Source organism: Nerophis lumbriciformis, linkage group LG28 (assembly GCF_033978685.3).
Source record: "Nerophis lumbriciformis linkage group LG28, RoL_Nlum_v2.1, whole genome shotgun sequence".
NCBI lineage: Eukaryota > Metazoa > Chordata > Actinopteri > Syngnathiformes > Syngnathidae > Nerophis > Nerophis lumbriciformis.
Window position 1 is genome coordinate 409,779 of NC_084575.2, and position 23,827 is coordinate 433,605.

Here is a 23,827-nt window from a genome sequence, read left to right on the forward strand (position 1 = left end):
AGTCACGTGATACATGTTGTGTGTAAGTCACGTGATACATGTTGTGTGTAAGTCACCTGATACATGTTGTGTGTAAGTCACGTGATACATGTTGTGTGTAAGTCACGTGATACATGTTGTGTGTAAGTCACGTGATACATGTTGTGTGTAAGTCACGTGTGTAAGATGCCAAAAAGAGATGTGAGTTGTTTTCAAGGCTTTGGTCCTGAAAAGATGGAAGGCTTTTGCTGGGCGCGGTGGATATTTGGAATGGAAGAAACCTTGGAGGGGACCACAAGTGGTAATGATGATGCCAGCCTATTTCATCCTAAACTTCATTGCAAAAGGACGCTTTCTTCTTTCCTTTATCTTTTTCCGGAAAAACATTTCGGCGACGGGGTTTTCAATGTAAAAGCTTTAATTTGCATTTTCTTTGCAGCCGATTTGCTTCCTCTCGTCGAAACCAGGAAGTATCCTTCGGCCCGTTCAATCCCGGGTCGGGGTTGATGGAAGGAGTTTGGAAAAAAAAAAACAAATGTGAGAAAAGTTGGCCCTCCTGCGACGGTCCCCTTTCCTCTTTGGTCCGGGGTCCCCCCTTACGACTGTCCTTCGCCATTCTTTCCTCTTCTTTTTTAATATTTGTACAAAACTTCACTCGCCCCCAAAAAAAAGAAACGTTTTCGAAAAATGTGGTAAGGGGGGGGCGGGGCTCCAACAACTTTGCCGACTTTACGCTCGGTGACAGGAAAAAAGTTTTCGTGCTCGACTTGAGTCCAGCTTTTCTTCCATGTTAAAATCGGTAATGATAACAATCTTTTTTCGTGTTTTTCTGAGGTAAAAAAGAAACAAAACAAAAAAAGTTTCTCCCCCTTACCGTTAAACGCCGCCTCGGGAATGGGGGGGGGGGAGAAAAGAAAAGGCCCTTTTTAGAAAAAATCTTTGACCTGGTCCTGGCTATTTGGGCGTGCTTCAGTTGGGACAAAAAAAGCATGTAAAGGCTCTTGGACTGTTTTGGACAAAAAGCCTTCCCACCTGACTTGTCAATGTGCTGCAGAGACTGAGAGGGCATCATCTTCTACCACCACACAAACAAATGAAGCAAGAAAAGTCTTTTCCCAACCTTGAAAAGGGAAGAGGCGGAGAGAAGCAGTTTGTCGCTACATGCGGAAACAAATGCCAAATGGTGTGTGTATCATCTAATAGTGGCCTTCAGATTTCTGTCCTGGGAGTTAAAGACATACACTTGGTTGTCTCCGGTACTGAGAAAGACATGATTCCGTAGTAAGGAGCCCACTTTCACAATACACCACTGTGATAAATAAGCAAACTCCTTCCTTCCATCTTTATTTACAGCGGAAGAGAGACCACCACTGTTTCCCGCGCCTCAAATTCTGACCAATAGCAGTTTGCATTTAGCGGTCATCAAGTCTTTATTTTGTCTCTTACTGTGGTGTTGTCTTTATTTTGATATGGCATACAGGATGTGATGTTATTATGCTTGACACATTGACTCCTCTGGAGAATAAACTGATCATTACAACTCATATTAGTAGATTAAAGAAAGAATTTTGCTTTGATTTATTGTTTGAAATACTTAAACTATAGTATTGTTGTTACTTCAATGTTGACGCCAATCAAGCACTTGATGGCGTTGTGTTGCTAGACTAGGAAGCGGAAGTAGCGTTCATGAGGAGTTTCCATCATACAATTATTGATATTGTCTCTCAGTATGCAAAATAAAGGGACTTTGATTTATTGCATCAAATGTTAGTTGTAGTATTTACATGTTTTTCTTCAACAGTTGGGCAAGACAACCACAAGGTGGCGTAGGCCGCACCAGCACTTGTGTGGCTCAACCATGAAGAAGAAAACTATCCAATCAAAACATTTTCAAGAAAACTGTCATATTTCAATTCGCTTTGCATGTTTTATTTTTGCCATTTTTACAACTTTTATCCGGCTTTTAAATCAAGCCCAAATGGAGCTTTTTAACGAAAGTGAAACATTTACGATGTACTTTTGGGAGAATAGGTTCAAAACTTTTGAAGGGTGGCCTTTTGACGAAGACTGGAAAACGTGAGTTTTGAGTCCAAATTGAAAAGAAGTCAGTTTTAATTGTAAACACTGCAGATAAAATGACAAGACGCATGTAGCAGCTTTTTGTTTATAGCATTTCTTTGTTGCAAAGTAGTGTTGTTGAAGCAAGTCTTTAACTCTTTCATTCTTAATCATCAAATGTAAATAATCAAATGTAGATACTTTTTCTTATGCCTTCTGATCTCTCTCTCTCTCTCTCTCTCTCTCTCTCTCTCTCTCTCTCTCTCTCTCTCTCAAATTTGCAAAAAAATTTCTAGTTAAAACGTTTGCAACATAACTTTCAAGCCATGCTTTTTTAAACTAATGTAAATTACTGATAATCAATGCTATCGCCTCAAATTGGCTATCATTAATTCAGTGTAGGGTTATAGACATCGTGTTGAAATCCCATGCTGTTCCAGGCACTGTAGCTGTCAGTCAAGGTGCCTGTTTGTTAAATAGGAGATGTTGGGCTCAAATCCCGTCAGTGTCCTGATGTTTTTTCTGTAACACTTTCTCAGTTTGTTTTCAAACCACATGAATGCAAGCCAAATTATATTCGTTTTGAATAAAATCCCAATGGATCCACAGAGTTTGATGTTTACTGCAATGTTTTCTTCCAAAAAATGCCATTTTAAATGTGGATTGAACCAGGACTCAGAAAGAAACACTACTTCAGATGGGTTCCAAATCACTTTGTAATTTAAGACAGCAGAGTGGCGCAGCGGAAGCGTGCTGGGCCCATAACCCAGAGGTCGATGGATCGAAACCATCCTCTGCTATGATTTAGGTTTCAGGTGACTATTTGACTGGTTCTTAATTTGAAAGCAAGGCCAACACTCATTCAGACTGCAGCTGTCTTCTCTAACTCTTTGGGAATTACACCTATGATTCCTGCTAAAAGAGAGGTTAAACATCTTATAAGTCAATCTAAACAGTACAGTTGCAATCCATTGAAAGCCCTGAGAATACAGTGACTTGAATGAATGAGAAATTTCACAGGTTTGTGCGTGACATTTTCATGGAACCCAGCATTCATGATGTTGAAGCCTGAGGTCTGCCTATATGAGAACCCTCTAAATTTGGTGTAGTGTGTGCTCGGCTGTACATGAGGTGGTCAGCTATGTTGCAAACTACTTTATGATGAAACACAGGACCTTGCTATCATTTATTTCCTTGCTCATTTATAGAGGTAAGAAGGAAAGTAAAAAGACCTTGTTTCCACCCTGTTTCGAACAGGGGACCTTTCGCGTGTGAGGCGAATGTGATAACCACTACACCATGGAAACTGCTGCAAGTTGTAGACCTTTATCAAAACTTACAAGTTGATTTCCGGCCAATGGAAAACATGGTGCTCGCTAGTCTTATTGCTGTTATTAGCTGCATTGCATTTCTTGCCTTTTGTGGATGTTGTTAAATCCCTTGTGCACGTAGAATGTGTTCTACTTTGTAGCATGTTTTGTCTGTCGCGGCCCGCATTTCAAACGTTCTTCCTCTTAACCGAGTTTAGAAAACTTTTTTTACTCCACAGGCATTGGTGGTTCAGTGGTAGATTTCTTGCCTGCCACGCGGGAGACCCCGGTCCGATTCCCGGCCAATGCATTCTGTTGCTTTTATTACATTTTAACTAATATTCATAAGGGACAAAAGCAATGTTCGTGAAAACCTCAAGACGCAGGCATTCCACCCAAAAGGCATATTGGACAGCGCCGAAGGCTGAAACAGTGTACTTCTAGTTACGCTAATCCAAAGACAATGACATCGGGACATCGTAACATAAGATTTTATAATTTTTTGGGGAGTAAGTAATCATGTAAACCAGTACCGTATTTTCCGCACCATTAGCCGCACCTAAAAACCACAAATTTACTCAAAAGCTGACAGTGCGGCTTTTAACCCGGTGCGCTTTAATAAACATGTAAACCAATAAGTCTCTGTGGCGCAATGGGTCAGCGTGTTCGGCTGTTAACTGAGAGGATGGTGGTTCAAGCCCACCCAGGGACAAAATATTGACTCGAGCACAGGGGTTTGAGGGTTTTCTTGTACAGCCCATGTCCTTCTCTAAATTTGCAAAAAAGTTTCTAGTTAAAACGTGTGCCACAATTGCAATATAACTTTCAAGCCATTCTTGTTTAAACTAATGTAAATTACTGATAATCAATGCTATCGCCTCATATTGGCTATCATTAATTCAGTGTAGCATGTTTGGTTCATCGCAGCCCGCATTTCAAACGTTCTTCCTCTTAACCGAGTTCATAAATCTCTTTTACTCCACAGGCATTGGTGGTTCAGTGGTAGAATTCTTGCCTGCCACGCGGGAGACCCGGGTCCGATTCCCGGCCAATGCATTCTGTTGCTTTTATTACATTTTAACTAATATTCATAAGGGACAAAAGCAATGTTTGTGACAACCGCAAGACGCAGGCATTCCACCCAAAAGGCATATTGGATTCCCTGAAGTCTGAAGCAGTGTACTTCTACTTACGCTAATCCAAAGACAATGACATCGGGACATCGTAACATGAGATTTTATAATTTTTGGGGGAGTAAGTAATCATGTAAACCAGTACCGTATTTTCCGCACCATTAGCCGCACCTAAAAACCACAAATTTACTCAAAAGCTGACAGTGCGGCTTTCAACCCGGTGCGCTTTATATATGGATAAATATTAAGATTCATTTTCATAAAGTTTCGTTCTCGCAACTTCGGTAAACAGCCGCCATCTTTTTTCCCGGTAGAGCAGGAAGCGCTTCTTCTTCTACGCAAGCAACCGCCAAGGTAAGCACCCGCCCCCATAGAACAGGAAGCGCTTCTTCTTGTACTGTAAGCAACCACCCGCCCCCGGAAGAAGAAGAAGCGCGCGGTGCATGCTGGGATATGTGACGTTTCATTTCCATTTGTGTGTTTATGTAAAGACCCCAAAATGGCTCCTATTAAGTGTGTTGTCTGTCTAATTATAAATAATGCAGACGAGGCGTGTTAACTGAGTTCTCAACGTTTTCTCACAGCGTGCTCATAACCACATTCGAACTCCCAGCATACAACAACGCTTCTCAGGGCTACCGCGCATGCTCGTAACTATCGTTGCATGCTGGGTAGTGTAGTTGTTATATTTGCTAGCTCATAACATCACAGTAAGAGACACACTTACGCGCTTAATTCAATACTCGCCGTCATTCCGGGTGGATTGACAAAAGACCTCCAGCCGCTAGATATTGGTGTCAACAGGGCATTCGAAGCTAGACTGCTAACTGCGTGGGAACAATGGATGACAGAAGGCGAACACACCTTCACTAAGACAGGGAGACAGCGCCAGACGACGCCAACATCTGCCAGTGGATCGTAAATGCCTGGGCAGATATTTCGGTCACAACTGTGGTCCGAGCTTTCCGGAAGGCAGGATTCACAGAACTGCTGGATAACAGTGACACTGACTCCGATTACTTCGACGAGACGGAGCCGGCCATTTTGGATCTCACATTTGCCCAACTTTTCACTTCGGACACCGAAGACGAAGGATTTACGAATGAAGAGTAACTTCAGAAAGTGAGCGCTATGTTTATTTTGTGTGTTGTGACATTAACGTTCGAGCAACATTATGTTGCTATTGCTCTGCACTATTTTGAATTTTACTATGTTTGTGATTGCACATTTGCGTACATTTTGGGAGTGAACAGAGTTGTTAGAACGCTGGTTTTTAATATATTATTAAAGTTTGACTGACCTATCTGACTGTTTTTTTGACATTCCCTTTAGCGCAGCGTAGGCGCGGCTTATAGTCCGGGGTGGCTTATTGGTGGACAAAGTTATGAAATATGCCATTCATTGAAGGTGCGGCTAATAATCCGGTGCGCCTTATAGTGCGGAAAATACGGTAAGTCTCTGTGGCGCAATGGGTAGCGCGTTCGGCCGTTAACTGAGAGGATGGTGGTTCAAGCCCACCCAGGGACGAAATCTTGACTCGAGCACAGGGGTTTGAGGGTTTTCTTGTACAGCCCATGTCCTTCTCTAAATTTGCAAAAAAGTTTCTAGTTAAAACGTGTGCCACGTTTGCAACATAACTTTCAAGCCATTCTTGTTTAAATTAATGTAAAATACTGATAATCAATGCTATCGCCTCATATTGGCTATCATTAATTCAGTGTAGAATGTTTGGTCCGTCGCAGCCCGCATTTCAAACGTTCTTCCTCTTAACCGAGTTCATAAATCTCTTTTACTCCACAGGCATTGGTGGTTCAGTGGTAGAATTTTCGCCTGCCACGCGGGAGACCCGGGTCCGATTTCCGACCAATGCATTCTGTTGCTTTTATTACATTTTAACTAATATTCATAAGGGACAAAAGCAATGTTTGTGACAACCGCAAGACGCAGGCATTCCACCCAAAGGACATATTGGACTCACCGAAGGCTGAATCAGTATACTTCTAGTTACGTCCATCCAAAGACAATGACAATCGGTCAGCGCGTTTGGCTGTTAACTGAGAGGATGGTGGTTCAAGCCCACCCAGGGACAAAATCTTGACTCGAGCACAGGGGTTTGAGGGTTTTCTTGTACAGCCCATGTCCTTCTCTAAATTTGCAAAAAAGTTTCTAGTTAAAACGTTTGCAACATAACTTTCAAGCCATGCTTGTTTAAACTAATGTAAATTACTGATAATCAATACTATCGCCTCAAATTGGCTATCATCAATTCAGTGTAGGGTTATAGACATCTTGTTGAAATCCCATGCTGTTCCAGGCGCTGTAGCTGTCAGTCAAGGTGCCTGTTTGTTAAATAGGAGATGTTGGGCTCAAATCCCGTCAGTGTCTTGATGTTTTTTCTGTAACACTTTCTCAGTTTGTTTTCAGACCACATGAATGCAAGCCAAATTCTATTCATTTTGAATAAAATCCCAATGGATCCACAGAGTTTGATGTTTACTGCAATGTTTTCTTAAAAAAAAATGCCATTTTAAATGTGGATAGAGTTGCCTATCGCCTCATTTTTGAGCCCATGTCCTTCTCTAAATTTGCAAAAAAATTCTAGTTAAAACGTGTGCCACGTTTGCAACATAACTTTCAACTTACTGCAATGTTTTCTTCAAAAAAATGCCATTTTAAATGTGGATTGAACCAGGACTCAAAAAGAAACACTACTTCAGATGGGTTCCAAATCACTTTGTAATTTAAGACAGCAGAGTGGCGCAGCGGAAGCGTGCTGGGCCCATAACCCAGAGGTCGATGGATCGAAACCATCCTCTGCTATGATTTAGGTTTCAGGTGACTATTTGACTGGTTCTTAATTTGAAAGCAAGGCCAACACTCATTCAGACTGCAGCTGTCTTCTCTAACTCTTTGGGAATTACACCTATGATTCCTGCTAAAAGAGAGGTTAAACATCTTATAAGTCAATCTAAACAGTACAGTTGCAATCCATTGAAAGCCCTGAGAATACAGTGACTTGAACGAATGAGAAATTCACAGGTTTGTGCGTGACATTTTCATGGAACCCAGCATTCATGATGTTGAAGCCTGAGGTCTGCCTATATGAGAACCCTCTAAATTTGGTGTTGTGCGTGCTCGGCTGTACATGAGGTGGTCAGCTATGTTGCAAACTACTTTATGATGAAACACAGGACCTTGCTATCATGTATTTCCTTGCTCATTTATAGAGGTAAGAAGGAAAGTAAAAAGACCTTGTTTCCACCCTGTTTCGAACAGGGGACCTTTCGTGTGTGAGGCGAATGTGAAAACCACTACACCATGGAAACTGCTGCAGGTTGCAGACCTTTATCAAGACTTACAAGTTGATTTTCGGCCAATGGAAAACATGGTGCTCGCTAGTCTTATTGCTGTTATTAGCTGCATTGCATTTCTTACCTTTTGTGGATGTTGTTAAATCCCTTGTGCACGTAGAATGTGTTCTACTTTGTAGCATGTTTTGTCTGTCGCAGCCCGCATTTCAAACGTTCTTCCTCTTAACCGAGTTCAGAAACCTCTTTTACTCCACAGGCATTGGTGGTTCAGTGGTAGAATTCTCGCCTGCCACGCGGGAGACCTGGGTCCGATTCCCGGCCAATGCATTCTGTTGCTTTTATTACATTTTAACTAATATTCATAAGGGACAAAAGCAATGTTTGTGACAACCGCAAGACGCAGGCATTCCACCCAAAAGGCATATTGGACTCGCCGAAGGCTGAAGCAGTGTACTTCTAGTTACGCTAATCCAAAGACAATGACATCGGGACATCGTAACATGAGATTTTATAATTTTTTGGGGAGTAATTAATCATGTAAACCAGTAAGTCTCTGTGGCGCAATCGGTCAGCGCGTCCGGCTGTTAACTGAGAGGATGGTGGTTCAAAACCACCCAGGGACGAAATCTTGACTCGGGCACAGGTTTTTGAGGGTTTTCTTGTACAGCCCATGTCTTTCTCTAATTTTGCAAAAAAGTTTGTAGTTAAAACGTGTGCCACGTTTGCAACATAACTTTCAAGCCATTCTTGTTTAAACTAATGTAAATTACTGATAATCAATGCTATCGCCTCATATTGGCTATCATTAATTCAGTGTAGCATGTTTGGTCCGTCGCAGCCCGCATTTCAAACGTTCTTCCTCTTAACCGAGTTCAGAATCTCTCTCTCTCCTCTCTCTCCTCCCTTCTCTCTCTCTCTCTCTCTCTCTCTCTCTCTCTCTCTCTCTCTCTCTCTCTCTCTCTCTCTCTCTCTCTCTCTCTCTCTCTCTCTCTCTCTCTCTCTCTCTCTCTCTCTCTCTCTCTCTCTCTCTCCTCTCTCTCTCTCTCTCTCTCTCTCTCTCTCTCTCTCTCTCTCTCATCTCTCTCTCTCTCTCTCTCTCTCTCTCTCTCTCTCTCTCTCTCTCTCTCTCTCTCTCTCTCTCTCTCTCTCTCTCTCTCTCTCTCTCTCTCTCTCTCTCTCTCTCTCCCCACTACTTGCTGTCCATATCCTACCAAGTCAGACCTACACTGTTTCAATATCCATTTCTCTGTTCTCAATTGTTGATGACTGATGATAACAACCAAACCCACCCCCCTCCAGACCCCAGATTGTAAATAATTCAATGTGATTCTCTTGTGTGATGGCTGTATTATGACGATAGTATATATATGAAGTGGACCCCGACTTAAACAAGTTGAAAAACTTATTGGGGTGTTACCATTTAGTGGTCAATTGTACGGAATATGTACTTCACTGTGCAACCTACTAATAAAAGTCTCAATCAATCAATCAATCAATCCCTTGAGTCTGTGCAGTTTAGAAAATTGAGCTGAGGTTTCAAAAGCACTGTTAAGGGCTTGTCCAGGAATTGAACGCAGGACCTCTCGCACCCTAAGCGAGAATCATACCACTAGACCAACAAGCCCCAAAAAATATAATTTTAGATAAAAATCTCATGAATTGTGAGATTTTAACAGGGAAATCATTCTGAAACTGGGTTAGTATAGTACACTTTTACCACTAATTTAAAGGTATGACTATTTTCCTGCAAAAAAGAACTAAGGGTTACAAGCTCTGTCCTAAAACAATTAGAGCTTGTAAATTGAGCTACCACTGTATTTGATTTTATACATTTTCATTGATCCCTTGAGTGTGTGCAGTTTGGAAATTTGAGCTAAGAGTTTTAAATCACTGTTAAGGGCTTGTTCAGGAATTGAACCCGGGACTTCTCGCACCCTAAGAGAGAATCATACCACTAGACCAACAAGCCCCGAAAAATCAAGTTTCATCAAAAATTTTCATTAATTGTAAGATTTTAACAGGGAAATCATTCTGAAACTGGGTTAGTATATTGCACTTTTACCACTAATTTAAAGGTATGGCTATTTTCCTGCAAAAAAGCTCTGTCCTAAAACAATTAGAGCTCGTAAATTGAGCTACCACTGTATTTGATTTTATACATTTTCATTGATCCCTTGAGTGTGTGCAGTTTGGAAAATTAAGCTAAGAGATTTCCGATTTATAACCGATTTCCGAACTCTAAATGGGTGAATTTTGGCGAATTAAACGCCTTTCTATTATTTGCTCTCAGAGCGATGACGTCACATCGGGAAGCAATCCGCCATTTTCTCACTTTCGTCGGTGTGTTGTCGGAGGGTGTAACAACACGAACAGGGACGGATTCAAGTTGCACCAGTGGCCCAAAGATGCCAAAGTGGCAAGAAATTGGACGAAATTTGTTCAAAATACGAGGGTGTGGGGAAAGCCGACGAAATGGTCAGTCGTTTGTTCCGCACACTTTACCGACGAAAGCTATGCTACGACAGAGATGGCAAGAATGTGTGGATATCCTGCGACACTCAAAGCAGATGCATTTCCAACCATAAAGTCAAAGAAATCTGCCGCCAGACCCCCATTGAATCTGCCAGAGTGTGTGAGCAATTCAGGGACAAAGGACCTCGGTAGCACGGCAAGCAATGGCGGCAGTTTGTTCCCGCAGACGAGCGAGCTAAACCCCCCTGGATGTCTTGGCTCACACCGTCCCTTATGCCACCGAAGAGGATCAAGAGAAGAATATCGACCCTAGCTTCCCTGGCCTGCTGACATCAACTCCAAAACTGGACAGATCAGCTTTCAGGAAAAGAGAGCGGATGAGGGTATGTCTACAGAATATATTAATTAATGAAAACTTTATTCATTACTCATGATTTTACGTAAATGATTATACATAAACTGTGTTTACCAATAATTTAGCTTAAAAACATTAATTTTTTTCAATCATTCGAGTACATTCGGGTAGTCTTGTGTAATGCAGTATTTTGTGTCTATTTAGGTATGGTTAACCTGAGTGCTGAAATCCTGGAAAAATATATGTTCTTAGCGCACCTGAAATGGGCTGTCTGCACTCTCAAAGTGCATGTTGTTGCCAAATGTATTTCATATGCTGTAAACCTAGTTCATAGTTGTTAGTTTCCTTTAATGCCAAACAAACACATACCAATCGTTGGTTAGAAGGCGATCGCCCAATTCGTCCTCGCTTTCTCCCGTGTCGCTGGCTGTCGTGTCGTTTTCGTCGGTTTCGCTTGCATACGGTTCAAACCGATATGGCTCAATAGCTTCAGTTTCTTCTTCAATTTCGTTTTTGCTACCTGCCTCCACACTACAACCATCCGTTTCAATACATGCGTAATCTGTTGAATCGCTTAAGCCGCTGAAATCCGAGTCTGAATCCGAGCTAATGTCGCTATAGCTTGCTGTTCTATCCGCCATGTTTGTTTGTGTTGGCATCATGTGACGTCACAGGAAAATGGACGGGTGTATATAACGATGATTAAAATCAGGCACTTTGAAGCTTTTTTTAGGGATATTGCGTGATGGGTAGAATTTTGAAAAAAACTTCAAAAAATAAAATAAGCCACTGGGAACTGATTTTTAATGGTTTTAACCCTTCTGAAATTGTGATAATGTTCCCCTTTAAGTGTTTTTAAATCCCTGCAGCTTCCATGACTGTTACACACTTGTGTCTACTGGCCTGATACTTAAACCTGAACATCTTATCATACACAGTGCAACTAAACGGTTTTTCTCCAGTGTGTGTTCTCATGTGTGTGGTCATGATTTGCTTTCTGGAGAAATTCTTCTTACAAACATAGCAAGTAAAAGGTTTCTCACCTATGTGTGTTCTCATGTGTAATAATAGTTCCTTTTTAGTGTAGAATCTTTTAGCACAAGCTGAGTGTCAGGTTCAAACACTGATGACATATATTCATCAGACAAGAAGCAAAGAATCATGCAGAGACAGAGTTCAATTCAGCTCATGAGGAGAACACATGGAGCTGCACACTTAGTCACAGTCTCGCCCTACGCTCTAAGGTTCAGCTCCCGCGTCACTCTATTTATTCAAGAGTTCCACAGTCAACATCACTGAGGCCGCCTCCAAAAGGAGTGGTCACATATATTATGCAAAGCAGGTCCAGGACGCACAATACGTGACAGAATGTGGTGGGGGCCTTGTGATTTCGCCTTGTCTCCGCTTCGTCTGCGTGTTGTCATCTTATCTTCATTGAGGTCCTTAAAGTCTCTGCTTCATCTGCGTGTTGTCGTCTTATCTTCGTTGAGGTCCTTGAAGTCCTTGGCTGTTAGCGGGCTAAAACAAAGATAACATCTGCGGCTGAGGCCACCCCTCAGACAAGAAGTTTTTGTCCTTGCACGAATACAAAAGTCTAACTTAAGCACAATAACTAATAACTAAAGCAACAGACTTTAAGGATACTAAAGTTAGTGTGCTACTATATACATAATTATTCTAACACTGAGCAAGGAAAAGGTTTCTCTCCAGTGTGTGTTCTCATGTGTAATATCATGACATTCTTAGTGTTGAATCTTTTAGCACAAGCTGAGCAAGAAAAAGGTTTCTCTCCAGTGTGTGTTCTCATGTGTGTGGTCATGTGTTGCTTTCTAGAGAAAATCTTCTTACAAACAGAGCAAGTAAAAGGTTTCTCACCTGTGTGTGTTCTCATGTGTAATATCATGTCATTCTTTATGTTGAATCTTTTAGCACAAGCTGAGCAAGCAAAAGGTTTCTCTCCAGTGTGTGTTCTCATGTGTATGGTCATTTGTTCCTTTCTGGAGAAACTCTTCTTACAAACAGAGCAAGTAAAAGGTTTATCTCCAGTGTGTGTTCTCATGTGTGTGGTCAAGTGTGGCTTTGTGGAGAAACTCTTCTTACAAACAGAGCAAGTAAAAGGTTTCTCTCCAGTATGTGTTCTCATGTGTGTGGTCATGCTTTGCTTAGTGGAGAAACTTTTCTTACAAACAGAGCAAGTAAAAGGTTTCTCTCCAGTGTGTGTTCTCATGTGTGTGGTCATGTTACGCTTTATGGAGAAACTCGTCTTACAAACAGAGCAAGTAAAAGCTTTCTCTCCAGTGTGTGTTCTCATGTGTGTGGTCATGCTTTGCTTAGTGGAGAAACTTTTCTTACAAACAGAGCAAGTAAAAGGTTTCTCTCCAGTATGTGTTCTCATGTGTACTGTAAAATGACTCTTCTTTCTAAATGATTTCCCACATTCAGAGCAGAAGTGTTTGTTGTTAGTGTGATGTCTCGTATCACCTTTCGAGTCATTTTTACTCTCCAAAGGTTTTTGGATGTGGTCACTGTGATCAGAAGAGTGTGACATCATGTGGTCCATGTCTGACAGTGGAGCAAAGATGCTGTCTGGTTCTGACTTGATATCTTCACAATGCTCTCCATCAGCTTCTGTGATGTGTTGACTTACAAGCTCCGCCCCTCTGTTCTCCTCACTTTGACTGTGATGAAGCTGTAAGGACTGAGCTTCATCTTCATCATGAAGCTGCTCCTCTTTAATGTGGGAGGGGGCCTGTAGCTCCTTCTGTCCCACACTGGTGTGCCACTCCTCTTCATGACTCCCCGCTGACACCCGCTGGACGTCTGCAGAACAAATGAGGTGTTACTGTATTGAAGTTTGCAGTATTCAAACTATTGACATGTGAGCTAGGCCAAATAGACAGTGATGGGCAAGCTACCTGGACAATGTAGTAAGCTAAGCTACAAGTTACTCTCAATTAAATGGAGCTAAGCTATCCTCAGAGAATTGGAGCACGCTACACTACAAGCTACACTGCAAAAGTAGCTTGCCACATCAAATAAATAAATAAATAAATAAATAAATAAATATATATATATATATATATATATATATATATATATATATATATTGGCCCACATGTATAATATCAATGTTTATGTTGTCCATGGAAAGAAGTTAGTAAGAAGCAAAAGAAAAACAACCAACCATGGATGACAAAAGGACTGAAAAATGCTTGTCACAAAAAAAAGACATTATATGGAATATTAATAACACAGACATCTATAGAGGCAGAAAATAAGTATAAGAAATATAAAAACAAGCTAATTGGTATACTAGGAACATGTAAGAAGGAATACTACAGACAATTATTAAAGAAGAACAGAAACAACATGAGAGCAACATGGGGCATCCTAAATAGCATCATTAAAAATGCTGCTAAGAAAGATTACCCCCAGTACTTTCTACATGGAAATACAAAAAATGACAATATGAACCAAATAGTTGAACGTTTTAATGATTACTTTGTTAATATTGGAAAAAATGTGGAACAAAGATTTCCAAATGCAGATGATGGATCAGTTGAGGACTTGAGTGAGCTCATAGACAGAAATCCCAATTCCATGTTTCTTAAGAACGTGACTAAAGAAGAAATAATCAAAATCGTAAAACATTGTAAATCCAAGACCTCAACCGACTGTCATGGAATAGATATGGTAACCATAAAAAAGGTTATAGAAGACATTTCAGAACCTCTGACATATATCAGCAACGTATCATTTCTAACCCGCAAATTCCCTGACAAAATGAAAATTGCAAAAGTCGTACCAATTTATAAGAATGGAGACATACACCAGTTTACTAACTACACACCAGAATTCACAGCAAATATCTCAACATGGATAGCATTAATCCAAATAACAGAGGAAATGAGCAATGCAATAGATGGTAAAGAATGTGCGGCCACAGTATTCATGGACTAAACTAAAGCATTTGACACAATTAATCATGATATTTTTATAACAAAACTAGAAGGATATGGCATCAGAGGGTTGGTCTTGAACTGGGTAAGAAGCTATTTAACCAACAGGAAGCAATATGTGAAGATGGGTGAAAATATGTCAACACGGCTAGATATATCTTGTGGTGTACCCCAGGGATCAATACTGGGACCAAGATTGTTTCATCTTTATATAAACCACATTTGTAAAGTTACAAAGGACTTAGTTAGTTTTATTTGCAGACGACACAACTGCTTTCTGTTTAGGAGAGAACACACAGAAAATAATACAAATAATAACAGAAGAAATGAACACATTAAAAAGATGCTTTGACAAAAACAGACTATCTTTGAGTCTCAGTAAAAGTAAAATAATGCTATTTGGTTACAGGAGAAGTCCAAATGGACAGAGTAGACATTGAATGGGTAAAATAAACCGGATTTTTGGGTGTAATAACAGATGATAAATTGAACTGGAAATCTCATGTAAAAAATATACCACATAAGGTGGCAAAAGACATTGCAATAATGAATAAAGCAAAATAAGTCCTGGGACAAAAATGACTTCATATTCTCTACTGCTCACTAGTGTTACATATCTGACTTATTGTGTAGAAATATGGGAAATAACTACAAAAGTACACTTCATTCATTAACTGTGTTACAAAAAAGATCAGTTATAATAATACATCATGTTATAGACAACATACAAACACTTTATTTATTGAATCAAAAATACTGAAATTCCACCACATAGTGAATTAGCAAACAGCTAAAATGATACACAAAGCAAACTATAACCTGCTAGCCAAGAATGTACAACAATTCTCAAATAAAGATGAGAAATATCATCTTAGAGAAAAATGTAATTTAAAACATTTTTATGCACGTACAACACTTAAGACCTTCAGTATATCAGTATGTGGAATTAAATGATGGAATGGATGAAGCAAAGCAATCAAACAATGTACTAATATGATCCACTTCAAGAAACTCTTCACACTTAAAGTGTTTACAAAGTACAAAGAAGAAGATAAACATTCTCAATTTATTTCATCCATTATTCATTTTCTACATCATCTTACTCATCTCACCATATGAAATATAACTTACTTCACTCATTATTATTTATTTATTTTTATTGTGATTACTTATGGAGTATATTGTGAACACATTGAGAACAGGAAGTGAACAAAAGTGTTCGCAACTGTTATGTAAAAGAAAAGGGGTAGAATTAAATAAGCTCTGCTTCTTCCTACTTGTTCTGTCGCTGTCCTGGGGGCCGCTGTCGCTGTCCTGGGGGCCTCACTCCACCAGGACAAGGAACTGTGTAACCTTGACGAGGTGCGACAGCTTAAACCTACCTGGTGCCTGCCTGGGCTCAGTGCATGGTGAACCTGTAACCTTCGGGGGGCTCACGGCACCAGGATGGCACTAATGAGCAGCTTCCGCCGAACCCCCTGCCATACGTAAGGGGTTCACAGCCTGTCAGCATGCTGTAAGGTGGCAGCCCCACCAGCTGACTAGCCATCGCAGGGCCAACTACCCAGCATGGTGAAAACTAAACAGTTACGAATCCAACCAGAGCAACTAGATTTAACCGGACGGACTACCCTGGCAACAGACCCCTGCATGCCCTCGAACTACGACATTTGGATCTCCGTTACAAAACCCGCATTGCCTGCTGGAATGTCCAAACACTCCTACGCCCCGGCTATGCAACACTTCTCTCCCGTGAACTCTCCAACTACAACATTACCCTCGCTGGCCTTTGCGAGTCACGCTGGCGCGGTACTGGAGAGACCACCGCCGGCGACCACCTTTTTCTCTGGAGTGGCCCAAATGATGGTAGAGGCCTCTACGGCGTAGCCCTAGCCATCCCGCTATACCGGAGGAAGTCAATCATCAGCTGGAAACCAGTCAGTGATAGACTGCTCTCTGTCCGTCTATTACACCAACATGGGAAGATGACAGTTATTGTCGCCTATAGCCCAACTGATGTCACCCCAGACCAGGCAAAGGACACCTTCCACGACCGGCTACATGACGCCATCCTGGCAGCCCCCCCTCATGACATTGTCATCGTCCTCACAGATGCCAATGCTACAATCTCCACCCAGGACCTCACCCTCCCGGCAGTAACAGGTCCCATCTTTATCAACAGCACCACCAATGATAACGGCCAACGATTGCTTAATCTGTGCAGAGCCACCAACCTCTGCATCGCCGACACTTGGTTTCCCCGGAAGCGGATCCATCATTGGACCTGGTACAGCCCAGATGGAAAAACAAAGAAAGCCATCGACCACATCCTCATATCCCGCCGCTGGAAAACATCCATCACCAACTGCCGTGTCTTCAGAGGTGCACAGCTTGGTAACACCGACCACCGCCTGCTGATAGCCGACATGCGGCTGAAGTTCAAGGCAGGGGCATTAACTAATGCCTCCCCCAGGCTAGACTCCTCACGACTGCAAGACCCGACCATCATGGAGACGTACAGATGTTCCATCGCAAACCGATTCAATGCCCTCTCCAGTGGGATTGATAAAGAATGGCCTCACTTTAAAAACAAGGTCATTGAGGCTTCCAAAGAATCAATCGGGCGGACGAGACCTGCCACCAAGAAGCCCTGGATATCACAAGACACACTAGATATCGTGAATAACAGACGAGCAGCCCGTCTGCGGGGAGACCTGGACCTGTATCGACGCCTCAACAGCCAACGCAATCTGCCTATTCGACGCGACAGGGCGAACTTCTGGAGCAACCAGGCGACAGCCATGGAGACGGCTTCCCAAAACAACAACCTGCGGCAGCTTTTCAACCTGCTCCGCAAAGGGAAAGCGGGCCCCCGCCAGCGCTGCTTCCTAGTCAAGGATCAGGCTGGCAACATCCTCTCCACTGAAGCGGATTGCATCAGCCGCTGGAAGGAGCATTTCAGCGAGCTCCTCAACCATCTCCCTGCCCCAGAAGACCCCACCCCTACCACCCACACCACCACAATCCCGGACTGCTCCACCGCCCCTGTCTCTCCAGCTGAAGTCAGAGCAGCCCTAACGAAACTCAAGAATGGAAAAGCCCCTGGCTTATGTACCATCACAGCAGAGATGCTGAAGGCCAGAGGAGACAACATCATCCTCTGGCTCACACAGATCATCAACCATGTGTGGGTCTCTGAGTCGCTGCCTGATGACTGGAGGCGGGGCATTATACTACCATTTTGGAAGCATAAGGGAGACCAGCTGACCTGCAGCAACCATAGAGGGATCACACTCCTCTCCATCCCCGGTAAACTCTTTACCCGCATATTACTCACCCGAGCTCTACCTGCAACCAGAAGCAGACGCCGCCAAGAACAGGCCGGCTTCATGCTCAATCGTTCCACCATGGATCACATCTCTGCCATCCGGCTCTTAATAGAAAAGGCCCGGGAGCTCAGAAAGGACCGGCATCTCTACATTGCCTTCATTGACCTTAAGGCTGCCTTCGACACTGTGGACCACGGGTCCCTCTGGAACATCCTGAAGTCCCTCGGAGTCCCAACTAAAATCACCACACTCTTTCAGCAGTTGTATCAGGGTGCAGAAAGCTGTGTGCGTGTGAGCTGTAAAGACTCTGAGTGGGTCAGGCAAGGCTGTGTTGCCGCACCAGAACTATTTAACTGTGTCATCGACCACCTGATGTCCAGAGTCTGTGTGCGAGTCCCCGGGGTGTCACTTGGAAACTACACCCTAAAGGACCTCGAATACGCCGATGACACCACCCTGTTCAGTGAGACCGCTGACCAGCTCAGGGAGGCCCTTGGTGTGTTTGATGAGGAGACCAAACAGCTCAGCCTGAAAATCAGCTGGTCCAAAACCGAACTCATGCATATCGGCGATGGACCAGACCCACCACCCTTCTTATTTGAGAATACCCCTGTCCACTTTGTCCCTACCTTCAGATACCTCGGCTCGACAGTCACCAACACCGGCGACCTCAAACGAGAGGTGGACCGCCGTCGCACCCTTGCAGCCTCCGTCATGCAGTCCCTGTGGAGACCGTTGTGGCAACACCGGCACATATCTCGGGACACCAAGTTGAGGGTCTACAATTCCTCTGTCATCTCTGTCCTTCTGTACGGCTCGGAAACATGGCCGCTGAATAACATCCTGGCGGCCAGGCTAGATGGCTTTGATTCCAGAGCCCTCAGGAGGATAGAAGGCATCACGTGGAGCCAGCATGTCACCAACAAGACCCTAAGAGAGCTAACCCAACAGCTCCCAGCCTCTCGCCTCGCGGCAATGCGGCGAGTGCGCTGGTATGGCCATGTCATCTGCCTGCCGGGGGAACACCCCACGCGCAAAATCCTGGACTTCAACCCGCAGCGAGCTGGCTGGAGACGCCCTAGAGGCGCCCCCAGGACTCGCTGGCTGGATGTATTAGCCCAGGACCTTAAGGCCTGCAATGTGACTATGGCACAAGCTCAACACCTTGCCCACAACAGACCCAGATGGAGAGACCTGGTTGCTATGGTCGGCTCTACGCGCCCTGAAGTGCAAGAGGACTAAGTAAGTAAGTAAGTAAGTCTTCCTACTCCTTTTCCAACATGTTGAAAAGACAAACTGGAAATTGTGATGTATCATGTTGTATACATGCATGTGTGATGTATCATGTTGTAAGCATGCATGTGTGATGCATCATGTTGTATGCATGCATGTGTGATGTATCATATTGCATGCATGTGTGATGTATCATGTTGTATGCATGCATGTGTAATGTATCAAGTTGTATGCATGCATGTGTGATGTATCATGTTGTATGCATGAATGTGTGATGTATCATATTGTATGCATGCATGCATGTGTGATGTATCATGTTGTATGCATGCATGTGTGATGCATCATGTTGTATGCATGCATGTGTGATGTATCATATTGTATGAATGCATGCATGTGTGATGTATCATGTTGTATGCATGCATGTGTGATGTATCATGTTTGTATGCATGCATGTGTGATGTATCATGTTGTATGCATGCATGTGTGATGTATCATGCTGTATGCATGCATGTGTGATGTATCATGTTGTATGCATGCATGTGTGATGTATCATGTTTGTATGCATGCATGTGTGATGTATCATGTTGTATGCATGCATGTGTGATGTATCATGTTGTATACATGCATGTGTGATGTATCATGTTGTATTCATGCATGTGTGATGTATCATGTTGTATGCATGCATGTGTGATGTATCATGTTGTATGCTTGCATGTTCCAAATAAACTCAACTCAACTAACACTTGGTGGACATTCAAGCCACAAAATGCAAATGGAGTATTGTTGGTGTATTTTGGATGGTTATAGAGGACCTCCCATTGGCTCCATTGCAAGTGGACTTTTATTTACATTTATGAGTTAGAATTAGGGCTGTGTGATGTATGGAATATACTGGATATATCGTGGGTTTGTCTCCGTGCGATATAAAAATGACTATATGGTGATATTGGAGTATACGTTCTCACACAGTTGCTTTTAGCTGCAGGCATTACACTACAGGCTCTTCTCACTCTTTCTTGTCTCTCCTTCTCACAGAGACATAAAACAAGCGCACCTTCTTACATACGTCACATACTGTCACGTGTGCAACGTCATACGCTCTCACGGAGCAGACAGGTAGCGGCATGGTAACGTTAGCTGTGGTGCTACTGGTAATACGAGAGAAAGAAGGTGCCAATCTGGTAACAAATGAAGGAAGAAATAGTTCCCAAAACAAACAGCAGGGGGTCCATCGTCTGGCGGTGGTTTGGCTTCAAGCGGGTAGATGGTGAACAAGTATGCGGCAAAAGCGTTGCTACAAAAAGTAGCAGCACTGCTAATGTAGCATCATTTGAAAAGTCACCCGCTAGAGAATGAAGAGTGCTTGAAACTCTGCATGTCAACATCTCCGTTCTGTGCCACACCAACAAAATGCCCAAGCAACCATTTCCACATCAGAAGGAGATATCGTCCGCAGGAACCTACCACATAGTGAAGGACATACACTATTTGATTTCCTATTATGCAGCTCATTATTATATGACACTTATTGAAATATATTGTGTGACATCATGCACAAAAGTGCACTTCATTTGTTTTAAACTATTGTAGTGGCGTTCTGTACAGAAAGTGCACTTTAATTTAGTGTTGTTTTGATATGTCATCTTAGTGACATCATGCACAGAAGTGAACTAATAGCTTGTTTTAAAATGTCTGACAATCTTGCACTTTCTGTTTTGAAATGACATGAATGTTTGTACCACTGCTTAATAACTGTTTAATAAATACACTTTTGCTAAATTGACTTAGTTGTGGTTTCCCTCTCTGCATGAAAGTTTAAAAGTAGCATATATTAATGCAGTATGAAGAAGAATGTTTTAATGTAGACACATATAATCATCATACTGCTGTGATTATATGCATCAAGTGTTCATTCAAGGCTAAGGCAAAATATCCACATATATATGGTGTATCGTGACATGGACTAAACATATCCACATATATATGGTGTATCGTGACATGGCCTAAACATATCCACATATATATGGTGTATCGTGACATGGCCTAAACATATCCACATATATATGGTGTATCGTGACATGGACTAAAAATAGAGATATTAATAAAAGGCCATATCTCCCAGCCCTACTTAGAATGTATTTTTGTTTATATATATATATCCACCATCATGTCTTTTAAAAAGATTGTGAACAATAGAAAAATTCCCAAAAAGTGCAGTTCCCCTCTAAATTCGTGACATGGACTAAACATATCCACATATATATGGTGTATCGTGACATGGACTAAACATATCCACATATTAATAAAAGGCCATATCGCCCAGTCCTAATTAGAATGTGATTTTTTTTTATATATATATAGATCCACCATCATGTCTTTTATAATGATTGTGAACGATAGAAAAATTCCCCCAAAAAGTGCAGTTCCCCTCTAAATTCCAATGATTAGATTTAAGACTTGAAGTGTATAAGCATGAAGTGATGAGGCCTACTTGGCTGAGTCTTCTAAGACAAAGTGAACAGTCCAGTTGTGATGGATTGAATGCCCTGAGAATAAAATGATATGTGCTTACTTGGACTGTGATGAAGCTGTGAGGACTCAGGTGCTTTGCCTTCATGCTCTTCAGTCTTCACAGAGACAACAGTCAGTGGAAACTTGCTGACATCATCCTCCTCCTGCCCTACAACACACTCTCCCTCCTCTTCCTCTTTCATGTGTGGATCTTCCTCTTCCTCTTTCATGTGGGTGTGCTGTGGATCCTCCTCTTCCTCTTTAATGTAGGTGGGCTGTGGATCATCCTCTTCCTCTTTAATGTGAAGGGGCTGTTGAACGTCTGTTGGGTAAATAAGTCAATAAGATAAAGAGAGAATAGAAATAGTTTTAGACTGACACTGTTAACACAATGACATTATTTGTGTTCTTTCGTGTGTTGTGTTAAAAGAGTGTAACAAAACAACCAATAAAAACACGGGATATACTTCCTTTTGTCCCAGCCACTAAAATTTATTCAAAAGTGAGTACAAAAACAGACTTGGAAATTTGATGAGGAGCAAGTTTTATTATAAGTACAAGGCAGCATTGATTGAGGCATTCTTAACTTTACACTCACTGATATAAAGTGTGTAAATATTGTATTCTGTATACGGTCTATGACACCTAAACTTTATCTCTAAACTTAACCACAATTTGTGGTGTAGAATGACGTCTGGAACTCAAGATAGTTCCACATGTCTGGGAACGCCACCGACGGATAATCCTTGATATTACTCAACAAATCTTTAGGGATCTATTCCGTTTCATAATTAGATTTTTTTCTCGTATCTGCTTTTCGCAGGAAGATCTCGGCCAGGGGTGTTTAAACTAATTTTAGATGGGGGGCCACATGGAGAAAGATCTACTCCAAGTTGGCCGGACTGTTAAAATCACGGCAAGATAACGTAAAAATAAAGAAAATTGCAGATTGTTTTCTTTGTTTACAAATAGAACAAACACATTCTGAAAATGTACAAATCATGTTTTTTTTTTTTTTTTTTACATACAATAGTATTCTATCTTTAGTTGTCCTTTTTTACACTTTCAGAATCAATTATGTGATAATGTTCATCAGTCAACTCATTGGTGTTCATTTTCAATCCATCAAGATAAATAAATAATATCAAAATCAAATTACAGGATGTTATTGATGTAGTTTGCTCATTTTCCCCGACTGGTGTGCTAACATCATGTGTTTTAGTTGTGTTTTAGATATGTAGCATCATATACAAAGATACAAAGAATTGCTATTGCGACATCTAGAGGACACATTTAGAACAGAAGTTTCTTTCATTCAAAAATTTCGACTCATTTTTGTACTTAGCAAACTCATCCCGTCTCATTCACTCATTCACACACTAATGGCGAGATCTGCCATGCAAGGCGCTTACCACGACCCATCAGGAGCAAGGGTGAAGTGTCCTGCTCAAGGACACAACAGACGTGACTAGGTTGGTAGAAGGTGGGGATTGAACCAGGAACCCTCAGGCACGGCCACTCTACCAACCGCGCCACTAGCCTTCCACCATCGACCTGCCTCCTAGCCTTCCACCATCGACCTGCCTGCTAGCCTTCCACCATCAACCTGCCTACCAGCCTTCCACTATCGACCTGCCTCCTAGCCTTCCACCATCGACCTGCCTGCTAGCCTTCCACAATCAACCTGCCTGCCAGCCTTCCACCATCGACCTGCCTGCCAGCCTTCCACCATCGGCCTGCCTGCTAGCCTTCCACCATCGGCCAGCCTGATAGCCTTCCACCATCGACCTGCCTGCTAGCCTTCCACCGTCGACCTGCCTGCTAGCCTTCCACCATCGACCTGCCTGCTAGCCTTCCACCATCGACCTGCCTGCTAGCCTTCCACCATCGACCTGCCTGCTAGCCTTCCACCGTCGACCTGCCTGCTAGCTTTCCACCATCGACCTGCCTGCTAGCCTTCCACCATCGACCTGCCTGCTAGCCTTCCACCGTTGACCTGCCTACCAGCCTTCCACCATCGACCTGCCTTCTAGCCTTCCACCATCGACCTGCCTGCCAGCCTTCCACCGTCGACCTGCCTACCAGCCTTTCACCATCGACCTGCCTGCTAGCCTTCCACCATCGACCTGCCTACTAGCCTTCCATCGACCTGCTGTTTGCCTCCAGCCATTGGCTTT

The 23,827-nt window shown here is 42.5% G+C and overlaps 4 protein-coding genes and 1 non-coding gene across 7 annotated transcripts in view; all 5 read right to left on the reverse strand.

Annotated features, from left to right (window-relative positions):
* LOC140680201 (uncharacterized) overlaps positions 1-23,827 on the reverse strand; it is a 194,826-nt gene that overhangs the window by 140,828 nt on the left and 30,171 nt on the right. The gene's annotated exons all lie outside the window — the stretch shown is intronic.
* The window catches only part of LOC133570631 (uncharacterized), a 682,377-nt gene that overhangs the window by 89,577 nt on the left and 568,973 nt on the right, over positions 1-23,827 (reverse strand). The window lies entirely within an intron of this gene.
* The window catches only part of LOC140680202 (uncharacterized), an 83,188-nt gene that overhangs the window by 51,993 nt on the left and 7,368 nt on the right, over positions 1-23,827 (reverse strand). Inside the window, exons 3-5 of one of the 3 annotated variants that reach the window (XM_072916646.1) lie at positions 21,712-21,972; positions 13,266-13,438; positions 11,944-12,136 (exon numbers count right to left, since the gene is read on the reverse strand). The exons of the other annotated variants lie outside the window; for them this stretch is intronic. Of the exons in view, the coding sequence (XP_072772747.1) occupies positions 12,095-12,136; positions 13,266-13,438; positions 21,712-21,972 (476 nt within the window). The 3' untranslated portion in view covers positions 11,944-12,094. Of the gene's footprint in view, positions 1-11,943; positions 12,137-13,265; positions 13,439-21,711; positions 21,973-23,827 lie in introns of those variants that run through there. 3 annotated transcript variants of the gene reach the window in all.
* Positions 3,272-3,344, reverse strand: trnav-cac (transfer RNA valine (anticodon CAC)). Its single transcript has one exon. It is a non-coding gene; the product is annotated as a tRNA-Val (tRNA).
* On the reverse strand, positions 12,119-13,073 carry LOC133570716 (uncharacterized; the record flags this gene model as incomplete). The annotated part of the gene is made up of 1 exon (XM_061923409.2): positions 12,119-13,073. A coding segment is annotated over one exon (783 nt), but the record flags the coding sequence as incomplete, so codon positions are not given.